The following is a 12,870-nucleotide window of genomic DNA, read 5'->3' on the forward strand; positions in this document are numbered from 1 at the left end:
ATATGACAATTTAGTATTACTTAGATGTCATACTCTGGTGTTTCAAAAATTTGAGTTTGTTTTTTGCACAAAAATATGTAGAAGTTTCCTTCTCCTGTTCCCTTAAAAAATGCAATCTGTTTGTCTTTACATTAGAATTTTGTTCATGCTTTTCTCACATTTGCTTTTTTGAAGAAATAAGATGAAGGAAAGGTTTCATTCTGAAAGAAATTATTTGAAATGTCCATTTTAATTTTTTTTTCTCAGCTGAACTTTTGCTTTGAGCTTTTGCATATGGGAAACTTTTCACAGTAGGAATACACAGTAGGAAACTTTTCACCTGAGTAGGAATACACTGCACTTTCTAGAGGCATTGATGAGATTTTTTGCATAATCTTTATAATAATTATAACAGAAGTTGGTCTGCTCTGTAGATGCTGCACATCATATTGCAGGTTTCCTTCCAACCTACTATTATAAATTATAATAGCAGTTCTTTATTGTTTATCAGGAATCTTGAAAATATGTCACAAGTTTCAGTGGGACAACTGTCATTATGGGACTGTGGATGTTTCCTTGGGAATTTTTGGAAGAAATCTTGCTCCTAAAGGTCTTCCCAGAAATTGCTCATGTTTCCTGCTGTCCTGGCTCTACACTTCATCAGTTGTTTACTTTTTTGTGCCTTTGTGGCATGGTGTTCCTCTGACTTCTTGCATAAAAACACTTTTCAAATGTCTTAACGAAATGTTGTTTTCTTGCAGCTAAATAGTTTCCTCACTTCCCCACTGATTGTTTCTGTTTCTTCATTGTGATATAAAATAATAGTTTTGTTTCTCCAGCATATTTTTCCTTTTAGCAGATAGTACATTGAATCAAGTAGATAAAAAGAGCCTCTGCAGGACTTAGAGGGTCTTGGAAATGAGTTGAGAGGGCTGTGGATGGGAGACTTTGTTGTGAAGAGCCAGAGCTGGCCTGTGCTCAGCTCAGCTGAGGACACTCTATTCATTCAGTCCCCATGTCTTGGCTGTCTCTCTTGGTTCTTGGAGGTTGCGTGGCTCTTTCTCTGAAAGTAGTTTTTGGGAGTTATTTCACTGCTGATTCTTTTCCTGAAAGCATCCCTTACGTATCTGACAGTGTAAGACCATTTCTGTGATAGGGATTGTTTTCATATCTGACTTCACATGGCTTGTTTAGTGTCAAGGCTGTGAGGAAAGCAGCACTTATCAGTTTTGCTTTATCTTGCTCATTCAGATGCTATTCTGTCCTGAGGAACTTAGTCCCAGATGGAATATAATTGTGGTAAACCAGTAAAGCTATAGCTTCCAGATGAATAATAAATAAATGCAAGATCAGATCTTGTCATGTCTCTGACTTTCTGCTAGATGATCTGGCAGACTGGCTTCAGTAAAATATTTGGCAAGGTAATCTCTGTTAGAAAGTTAGGCAGCCTGCAACTGAAACTTGTCTGATTTCATTTCTTCATAAGTTTTTATTTTTAATTTGCCATTTAACCTCTATTGATATCACTGTTTTCATGAAAAGAATTAAATTGTTATTTTTATTTCCTTAGTTCCAATCTCAAGCACTGTTTTGCAGCATTGTTTGGGTCTCATTAGTTGCCTTAAACTGCTCAAACATTTAAAATATGAAGTGAAGGTCTGTCATTCCTGTGATTATTGAAGTTCTTTAGAGTAAAATGCCTTCTCCAGTTCAACCTAAAATACCTAAAAAATGTTACTGCAAAGGTGAGATAAATAAGGAGTTACCAGTTTGGAACCTGAAACAGTCCTTTCAGTCTTGTGACAGGAGCCTCTCATGATCTAAGAAGCCTTTCCTTGTCTGGAATTCTTATCACAAGGCAGCACAATCTCTGGAAACTAGTTTGGAATTCTGTTTCCAGCATAAAGAAGGGAATATTTTTGCAGTGTCTAGGATAGCCAGAACAGTTGCACTTTTGTTTCAGTGGGAGCAGTCTGCTTTTTGGTTGAGGTGCTTCGTATTAAAAAACTATCAAGCCTTGCCATTTTAATAAATAAATTAATAGATGTGATACATTATTTCACAGAGCAATTTCTCAAAGGGCTCAGAATATCCCTGAATTTCATCTTGCTCCCATGTGCAGGGGAAATAAGCAGGAGGGCTGCCTTGCCTTGCATGGCTCAAAAGCCAGAGCCAGTGGGAAAGGTCTGAGTTCTAGAAGGGCCCAGAGGATGGAAGGTTTGGCTTGAGGACATGTCATGGAGGGAAGCAGACCTGCAACTCTTCCTTGTACTCAAGATCCATATCAAACCAGCTGATTTTTCCTGTTCAGGAGATTATGGAGCCTGGCCTGTTAACAGAGAGAGGACTTCACTCTCAGCTTTGTACTTGGAAACTTCTAGAGGTGAATTTTTAATTGGAAGGATTACAAGTACTTGAAGCTTATTCCCTCTTGTGAAAAATGCAGCAGTTTTCAAAGAAAAGGCTGTAACCTGGTTTCTGGAAGAATGTGAGGAGGAGAGATACAAGAGTCAAAATGCCATATTTCATGGAGAAAATGCTGTGTTGTATTTAAAATAAGCAATACGTGTTTAGTGTATTATTTTAGCCTTTCTTCTCTGTTTGCCATGTTCTTATGAATAAATGAAAATAATGCCCAAGCTGTGTTATGTCACTCGGGGAGCTGGCTATAGATTCTGGAAGATAAGATTTTAGTCAAGCTGGTTCCAGCTGGACCTGCTGCTGTAGGAATGTCTGATAGTTCAGTAGGTGACACAACCAGGTGCTCCAGTTTCAGAACAGGGTGAATCATGAGATTCTCCTCTGTGAGATGTGTGACTCAAAAGATGTGAAATGAGAGAGAGGTCGAGGACACGGCTCATCCCTAGAAGCCATAGCACAGGCTCTCTAACTCAGCTGGAGAGAGGTTTTACCTACAGGCACCTCCTTTATTCTGAGTAGGTCACAAACATAAATATGCTTTTTGAAAATCACACATTCATTGCTGTGTCAACTGTTTTTTAATGACTGAATCCTACTAGAAAAAAAAGTTAAACAGAAAAACAGTTCATGTAAAAACTCCATCTTTACCATATTTAAAATTACTAGATATTTACTGATGATTCTTTCATGGAATTCTACCCATTTTTTTTCATGAAGCAGTTAAACACATTGGCTTGACTTTAAAAAAAGAGCACCGTGGCCTTCTAATTAACTTTCTATTAACCTGTAACAATACAAAAAAATTTGAATGTTACTGAAGACAGAAATTTCACAAGTTAAAAGCTTCCAAGATTGGTAGTTTTGCAAATTGATTTCAAGTATTTTGAATTTATAACTATCATTATGTTGCTAAATAACATTGAATCTGGAATGACTTCCTTTTGCAGTAATTTAAAAGTATTATGATAGCTATAGTTTTATGGTGAGCATAAAAATCAGTGAGGTAAATTCAATGAGGTAAGGTTAGTGCTGGAAGTTTTATTAACAAAAACTGTAAGTATTAGCACATGAGTTACAGTTCCCATGTGTTTTCCAAAATTTGCTGGAACTAAACTGAATATTAAATTCTGAACTTTGCACTAGTTGCTGTAAAGCACTTAATTTTAGTGGTAAGAATACGCATGATAAAAATTAGAATAAACCAGCTGGTGGGCAGTTGGCTGTGTTGATAAGGTACACAGATCATAATTCCTTGTGGCATACGATGTTCCAAAAGGACAAGCTTCCTACACCCTGAAGGAACAATTAATATGCTGTTTGCAATCTGATTCAGCTGAAAGCTTTTCTGGTGTAGTTTGACCCATCAGTTTGCCAATTTTCTCTTTTAAAGAGCCGCATAATGTGGATAGGTGGATAAGAAGAATGTAAGAAAAATAAAGATTTATTAGTAGAGCTGCCAAAGCTGTTGAGGGTGGAGGCTGGGAAGGTTATGAAAATTGTTGGTGTCATCTTCAAGGATTGAATAAAGTGATTTTGAGGTGTTCCAGCACTGGGGGCTTCTCCTGCCCTAGTACTGAAGGATGAAGGAGCTCGTGACAGAGATTCTGTCAGGGCAATGGCACAAGTTTGTTCTCCTGATGGCAGCAGCCAACACTGGCCTGTGTTTGCAAAACATCTCCTGCTGCTCACTGTCTGTTCCCCTGGACTGCAAAGTCCTCCCCTTGGGTCAGTTCTTAAATACTGAAGTCATAGAAATAAAACAGTAAATGAGATTATGCTTTAAAGAATATAAAACCTATAAACTATCAGCTGAATTAAAATGTGAGCTAGAGCAACTTAGAGCAGTAGAGAGCTGAGAATATTGTTTGAGATAATGCCTGGAAGTGGAATTTTCTTCCGTGAAGTGAAAAAGCTAGCAAGATCACTAGAGTTTCAGTTTGGGACAGAGTGTAAAGGATACCAACTGTACAAAATTCAGGTATTTGCAGCTTCAAAATGTTCTGCCTTTTCTGCCTTTAATTTTACATACATCAGATGTTTTTGATAGAAATCAATATATGGCTTGCCAGGTACAGCTATTGCTTTGAAAAAGATAGTCTTTATCACATCAGACTAAAATATGAGGAACAAATATTTTGAAGAGGTAGTTTTCATTATATTTTCTTTTTTTAGAATAGGTTTTTTTTTTTCTTTTTTAAAATGGCTCTGGAGAGTACAGTTGGGACACATGATATCCTTTCTATACTTGTAGTTCAGTTCTCATATTTGCAAAAGGACCCATGTGAGAGTATGCTGTCTGTACTAATAATTCAGTAGTTCTATATGGAAAATCGGAGTGACAGCTCTTTTATTCTTGGTTTAAATTGATTTTCATAGTAACAGCTTAGAACTTCCCCAAGATATATGTGGAAGCATAAACACAGGCACTAAGATTTTTATAGAAATTAGGATTTTTTAAAATTAACTGAAGATTTTCCTCAAAAGATGGCTGCATAATATACTAAAAGAGCAAATAACAGCCAGAAAATTTCTACATGGCTGTGGAGCCTGTAGTGATGATGAGGAAGGGGGAGAATGATGGTGCAGAAGGGGAGGAGAGGACTCTTGAGCGCAGTGGTGAATATTGGCTGTGGTGTGTGCAGGAACAGGGCTGGCTCAGGAGGGCATTAACACTGGCTTGCAGTTTTTTCTCATTACCCCTGCTGTGGTACTACAGCACACTTAGGACTTCAGCAGGACCTTCAGGTTTCATTTAAAAAAATACAGTCAAACATTTGCTTTAAATGTATCTATTTCTGATGGTAAAGTAAATAATTCTTAACAGTGAAACACAGTAGTGCTGCTTCATGTTTTACTTCCCACTGGAGCTCCTTAGCACTAAACCACTTCCATAAATGATATATGTAATATGGCATCTAAGTTAAATAGTTAACAATAAGGAACTTCAAGGAGTAGACATCACTACTGAAGCTGGTCATGAGTGGCAGGTGGTGACATGAAGATTAATAAAGTTTGAATTTGGCAATTTTTGCCACTTACATGAACTCTTTTTTTTCCAAAAGTATAACCCAATTCTAAAGTTTTTACAGTGTGTTGTATATTTCCAGAGTAAGTGACAGAGTTTATTGTGTTAAATAGTAGAAATAAGTAGCAGCTGAGGAAAAAGAAGTTAGACAAAATTAAAAAGCAATTTACTTGGAGAGGGGTCTTTGAAATACTTAATGTGCTAGCTATCAGATCTGTTTTTTCTTTATTTTTCTTGAAAATTATGGTGTTCTTCAGACTGCCAAGTTTTACTAGTAAATATACTGCAAGAGCTTGGAAGAAATAAGTGAAGGACTCTTAAAATTAGATAGTGTTGAGTGAAAAGCCAAAGAGAGAGGTTTTGTGTACGAGAAATCCTTATCCTTTCAAATATAAATAAATAAATAAATATATATATATATATATATCTCTGTTGCTGTAAAATGACCCGAATTTAATTTCCTTTCAAATCATATTTAAAATGCCTTAGATGGAAAAGAGGTAGTAACAAAATGGCAGACATTCCTCATGGTGTGCTGGCATGCTCCATCTAGAATACTTCATTGTTGTGTTATTTTGGGGAGATGAGGTTTCACAGTACCATTTGCAGGGAAGAGACAATTTCTTACACTGGCAAATTGACCCTGACCAAAAATGAAGTAGTATATTTTGCTTCTGGTCCACAAGATGAGGACCTGATTTAACAGCATTTTAGTTTTCTGCCATCTGGAGGTTCTTACTTGACTTATGAGATGATGTCATCCATGCTTAGTGCTGAGCAGATAGTGAAAGGTCGCCTGCAGTTCAGGCTGAGGTAGTTTTGTTTCCTCTTGTGAGAAATGTAAAAGTCTTGGTTCATCGTTTCTATAGGCAGAATGATGACTTTAGGGAAGGAGAAAATGGCTGGCATAACTGATGTTCTCCTAAACCTCCACACTGCACTCCTGTGAATAGAAAAATCAATCTGCAGACCCAAGACCACATGCAGAATGAGCTGTATATTCCCTCTCCCATGCTGGCACTGGTCAGGGTTCTGCCTCCACTTTCAGAATGACTCCTTGCTGTGAATGTTACTTTGGGGATGATATTCTATCAAAATACTTCATTGTGCAGGGGGATTTTTGTGTTAAAGTGCTCTGCTGTATCAGTCTCAAGATGAGGAATATAAGAAACTAGATATGTATTCAGCAGATTTTTTTTCTGCCACTCAAGGCTGTGGTGGATATACTGTGCTCTTTCCTTCCCAACTCTTGCACTGTCCTTGTGTGAATTGGAGTTGATAGGATTGAGGTTCTTTGTCTGTTTCTCAGTGCAACGGAAGCTGCACTTTGGTTATGCTTTAAAGACTGTATTTGAAGCTACAGCAGGATTTGAGTCTGAGAAGCTGGAGTGGGCAGGAGCTCCGCTCCAGTTTCCCTCACAGGCTGTCACTGGGCATTCAGAGCCGTTTGCTCATCCTCTCCACCCTCCTTGTGCTCCCAGATTTTATTACCTAAAATGCCCCCATTCCTCAGTTGAATCTAGAGAGCCATGCTGACAAGGTGTGTGGGAAGAAATTTGTGAAGAAGAGTGAGAATTGTCTCCTCAGCCCTTGGGGCAGGGACTGGATGGGCAGAGCAGAAAAGATTATTGACACTGCCTGGTTCAGCCAAGCAGGACAAGCTGCATCTGACCTGTGGAAGCCGCTGTGTTATCCCAGCCATGGTGGGATGGTGTCACAGCTTTGTTTGTCTGGGATCCAATCACCTGCAGCTCCCTTGACTTGGAGCTTTAGGCTTCTCCTGGTGGCAGCTGGGAAATGAGCCTGGCAGTGGCTGACAGGGAGAGCTGCTTTTGGAGAGCTGCTCCAAGGTCCTGACGAGCTCCTCAGCTGCAGCTGGAAGGCCCAACAGATTTCTGTGATTTGACTTCAGGGATTGCTTTCAGCTGTGAAGCAAAGAAGTGATTAAGTATAAAGAAGATGCGGTAATGAGATTCAGATGAGGTCTTTTATGTTTATAAAAAGTGGTCTGAAAGCTTGCTGCTACTATTATTTCTTGTTTTCTAATTGAAAATGTCATCTTTGAATCCCTTACTGCATGCTGCTTACAAAGTGAGAGATCCTGTTACTGTAATATTGTAAAAAAAGTCTTAAAAATAAAATAAATCTAGTTGAATATAAATCTTTTTTCCAGTGTATAGAAAGGCAATGAGCCATTTTAAAAGCAGGAAGAACATGCATTTTGAGATCAAATAGATCATTTAAATTGGTCCCAAACCAAGTTTTAAAGTGGCATTGAAAGTACTTTTGCTTTGAATAAATTTAGTGTTACAAAACTCAGAATATACATAAATATAGATTTGATGATTGTTTTGCAATTTGATAGTATTCTGATTAACTAGAGAACAAATTGCTTAATAGAGGAGACCCTTTCTGACTGTTCCATGTGCAGCACTTAAAAATGCTAAGCCTCCATTTATGCCCTTTCAGTTTCTTCCATCTAGCTTTTTATTATGAATTAACCGTATGCATTTCTAGGAAATAGAAACTTTAAACTCTTGTTCTTTATTTTCTAAAATTTGTATGTTTGAAATTTTGGTTAGTGAATCTAATATTTCTCACTTGCCTGACTGCCTGCAGTTCTCTTGTAGATGGAGAATTGTTCTAAATTGCCACATCATACATTTTCAATCCAAACCTTGACTTCTCAGTGGTGAGTCTTGCAGCCAAAGAAAGCCTGTGAGTCCACTTAATGTGAACACCTCATGGTTCACAGGTGCAGAAAAAACCTCTGTTCAAGGAAATCTGTCTCTGTAACAAGGAATGATTGCACTCCTTTTATCTTAGTTCTCTACTTTCCATGATTCTTGTTAGCACTGACTGAATTTTGTGGGTATATATTGTCTTGCATGATTATATTTACAAATAAGCTTTCAATAATATGAAAATCACAGTGAAACAAAAAGCCTTGGTTTTTAAGAACTTCATATATGATGAAAGCTATTCTTTTTTCCCAAATACTCCCCCCCCACCCCCATATTTTATGCTGAGAACTGCTCAGCAATTCATTTGTAGCTGCTTTTCTGAACTAGAATATGTAAACAGTGGAAGTGTTGCTGAAGGCACCAATACATATCCAGTGTGATTCTTGTAGTAATGATGGTTAAAACCAAGCATAATCTCTTTCCTTTATGAGTTGAGATCTCTGCTATTTTATTACTGTTTGAATTGCATTAAGAGAATAACAAATTTGCATGCTTGACTTTCTTGACCAGCAAGAAATGAAAAATCAAGGGTGCTTACACATTCTGGGCTGTTGGAATTCTTTTGTGTTGTAGGAACACAGTTTGTGGTGCCTGGAGTGGGGCTGGCCCAGCCCCATCCCCAGTGGCACAGCTGTGAGCAGCAGGTGAGCAGCACTGACAGCAATGAGCCATGGAGTGCCCGGGGCACTGAGCAACCTCCAAAGGGAGCAGAGGGCACACAGGGGCACGGCATGTGGGATGAAGAGTATAAAAGGTTGTGCTGTAGAGCAAGAAAGAGCTGCAGATGCTTGAAGCCTTTTTTGGTGTAGGTAGCGCCTTCACTGTCTTGCTGACACTTTCGGGTTTTGTTTTTTCTTCTTTGTAGTATTTTTTTTTTAAAAAAAGCAACCCACCAGTGATATATGCAGAATGTTTTGCTTAGGAAAATCCTTGATTATTCCTTGTTTTGTTTGATGGGGATTTGTGATTACTGCAGAGAAGTAGTCAGACTCATTTGGTAACAGACTATTGAAATAAACGCTGTAGAAAAGTGTAACGAGTAAAACAGTGTCTTAGAGTTCAGTTTGGAAAATTACATTGAAGAGAAATAAAACATTTCTTAAGTGTGAATAAAAGAGTATTAGAAAAAAATATGCTAATGATCTCTACTGAACCTTAAATATTCTTGATTTACTTACTGTAGGTTGATGCCTTGCGGTTACGGTTAGAAGAAAAAGAAACCTTTCTGAATAAAAAAACAAAACAACTTCAAGACCTCACAGAAGAGAAGGGAACACTTGCTGGAGAAATTCGAGATATGAAAGACATGTTGGAAGTAAAAGAAAGGAAAATTAATGTCCTTCAGAAAAAGGTAAGATCACTGATGAAGGGATATGTTGTACAACTTTTGAGGCACATTTAAAGGAAATACTCCTGCTTCTTATAGTGTATTACTATATTAAAAAAGATGCAGAGAGTCTGTGATAGTAAAATATTCTAATATAAAATGTCTTGCTTTTATCTGTGGGTACATTTTTTATAGTATTTTTTATATATATATATTATATCAGAAAAATATTATATGCTGCAGTTGTCACAAAATTATTGGTGTTAAAGGAAAGTACTAAAAAATCCTGATGAAACTTCTTATCCCTCAACATAAGGGGTTCCAGTATCCTTATGAACACTGATTACTACTCTTTCCAAATAATGTAAATAAGATGTGTGGGCCTGCTAAAGGATTGGGATACTGTGTTTTTAGCCTGAAGGACTTTCTTTTCTGGGTGGAGAGGGAACCTAAATTAAGTCAGTTGTCTGCTTTCCTTGTGGTCTAAAGACATTAAGAAGGGAGACTCCTTCCAAACAGCCAAATTATATTATTTCTAATTTTCCACAAATTTAAGTAACTGCATGTGCTCTCTTTGGAAGTTGGATTCAGTCATTACAGTTTTCACCTGGGGGAGTGGGGAGGGGTTTCCTGTTGAGGTGGCTCTGTAAGGGTTCCGCATACAGCAGTAGAATGTTCATTTCCATGTCCTTGTTCTCACACTCACCCAAATATTTATGCTACCAGGTGGGTACTGTTTGTGTCCTGTGTGTCACTGTTTACCATATAGAGATGCACTTGTGAGCAGATACAGAAATGGAGAAAAAGTTTCTGGCATCACCTATATTTTACTATTCTCCCCTCCTTTTACAGCCACTCAAAGTATGTCTACTCCTCCTTATTCTATTATTATGTAGGTAGTTCATGTTACTGTGGTTTTCCTCCAGGATTCTTACAGGGTTCACATGGTCTAGTTGTGCTTCTGTCTGCAGTTGCTTAAGTACCAAATTAAAAAAAGCCAAGTTCTTACTTTCCAGAAGCTGAGAGGCCTGCTTTTTCAGGCCTGGGAAGTAAGACCTATCAAAGCTGGAATACAAGTACTCATGCACTTTAATCCTATTTCTGAATATTTGCCTTGTTAGCAGTGCTGATCATATAAAACAAAGAAAACTTCAAGGCTTTTATCCTGAATGCCAACTAGTTTTGGACACATCTTGAGCCCTCTGAAGAATAGAATGCATCTTTTCTTATTGTTTGCATTCTAAAAAAAAAACCCAAAAAACCCCAAACCCCTGACAAAACCAACATTTTACAATTTCTCTTGTACTTAGATCTTGAGGAAATGGTTCAGTGAGAGGAATGTGTATTCAGTGAACAAATTTTTGTGATAAGTAACTATCACACAGCTATCAGCACTATCTGTCGTGGCTTTGTCCTCAGGAATATGCAGCATAGCGCTTTTCCTGTTTTTAAAAAGTCATGGCCATTTTATTAGTGTGTGCAGATGCTCTTGCCTCTTTTACACTTGCTTCTTAATGGCCATAATCATTCTCAAACTGCACTCTGTTCACTAGATCATGGAATAAAATATGTCAAAGCCTCATGAGCTCTAGTATACAAAGAGATAAATCCTGCTAACAGCTGGGTGGAAAACTGGAGCTGGTACTGAACTGATCTTTTTAAAACTGGAAGTAGCACTTCCAGTAGCATTTTGTGTCTTGGAGGTTTTTATTTCCTTTCATTAGGGGACTTGTGAAGTTTAGTTTTTCTGCTGTGGGCTGAATACTGGGTTCACTTACAGAAGAATGAATTTTTATGATTACTTTTAAAAAAAGGCAAAAAGTATGACATTTACAGCACAAAAGCTATGTGTAGATTTGCTTTTCTGAAGCATTCTTTATAACCACATTCTTTTAATATGTAGATGTTAGCATGCTGAAAAACACTAATGCTAGATTGTCATAATACCATTATTTTGTTTATAGGAGAAGAATGTGAATGTATTTGGAAAATACATTTTTAAAAATTACCCTTAGGTCACATTTTCAGATTTGGATCTTTATTTTACTTGCGTTTCCCTTCCAATTTTCACTCACAGGTCCTTTGACTAGAGAGAAATTTGAAATATTGTCCTGCTCTGCTCACCCCTCATTTAAGTAAATCTAGGTCATGATGCTTTCAGGGTTTACTTTTCATATGCCTGGTGTTCAATTCTGAAGTAGAAAATGCTGTATGTCACCAATGCAAACTCAGTCTTTAACACTCACCTGGGAAAAAAACCCAAAACAAACCAATCCACTTGTCTGGTTAACCTGAGTGTTCAGCTTCCTTTTGGTGGTGCTTGTTGGTTCATGACTTCTTGTGTTTGGGGTCCTTGGGCATTGCAGCATCCTTGGCAGCAGATGAAATCTTGTCTCTGGCTCACAATACTTGCATGCAGAAAGGGGGGGTGTTCTGGGTCTATTTTTTTTTTCCAAGAGGCTTTCCTGGCACTGGTGCCTTTCCGTGTAGATAACTTTACCCTCACCAGTTAAAGTTGTGTCCCAGAGCATTCATACCTTGGACAGTCCATGTGTTCTGGCAAAGGGAGCACAGCTCCTTTTGGAGCACAGGCAGATTGGTTATGTGTTATTTCAGAAGTGTGTTGGACTATGTATAGTACTAATTCCTAGCACTATAGCATTTGTTATTGTAGTATTTTTGAACAGGCCCTTTTCAGGGGTTTTCAGAGAGCGTAGGAGTGGATGCTGTGCTTTAAGAAAAAGATTGTCCAATGTACCTGTTTTCTGTACAGTTTTGACAACATGCCTTTCCAATTGCAAGCATAACTAAAAATAAATTTTGATAGAAAAGTATTTAATCTATCCTAATTACAGTAATTTTATCCTTTATTTAAATCTAATTATTATTTTATCTTTTACTCCTTTTTGGATTGCTCATGACTTTTGCTTTCCTCAAGTTTTTGCTCATCATCTGAACTTTTGGTCACATCTTCCAAAATTGATTTCACTTTGGAATGGCAGCCAGATATGTCTGTGTTGAGCATTTAGAAACTTGTTCTGATTGTGCACATCCATGTGGAGATTCAGGGAGTGGAAAGCCAGATGGGCCATTTCAATGACACTCGGGAGGTGGAACAATGTCTGGGCCTCATAGTGGGTTGCCCTATGTTTACATACCCTCCCTCATCCAGGACTGCTCTGGTTCTGCTCACTTTCCTGAAAGCCCTTCTTGAAAATGAAGGAAGTGCTTCTAGTTCTTCTTTGCAGGTTCTGTCTGGACATCAGGTTCTTTTGACTGTAATATTTTAATGCCTGCCTCCATTTTCTTCTTTCTACTCAGGACCAAATTTTATACCCTTGTATTTTTGTTTACTTTTGATATGAGACTTGTGA

General features: G+C 37.8%; 1 protein-coding gene across 1 annotated transcript in view; it reads left to right on the forward strand.

Moving 5' to 3' along the window:
• Positions 1-12,870, forward strand: part of ERC2 (ELKS/RAB6-interacting/CAST family member 2) — a 283,355-nt gene that overhangs the window by 102,401 nt on the left and 168,084 nt on the right. Inside the window, exon 7 of the mRNA XM_041425936.1 lies at positions 9,353-9,520. Coding sequence (XP_041281870.1) covers positions 9,353-9,520 — 168 coding nt within the window. The remainder of the gene's footprint in view (positions 1-9,352; positions 9,521-12,870) is intronic.

The sequence above is a fragment of the Onychostruthus taczanowskii genome, unplaced genomic scaffold, assembly GCF_017590055.1.
Source record: "Onychostruthus taczanowskii isolate IOZ18803 unplaced genomic scaffold, ASM1759005v1 scaffold9, whole genome shotgun sequence".
Taxonomy (NCBI): Eukaryota; Metazoa; Chordata; class Aves; order Passeriformes; family Passeridae; genus Onychostruthus; species Onychostruthus taczanowskii.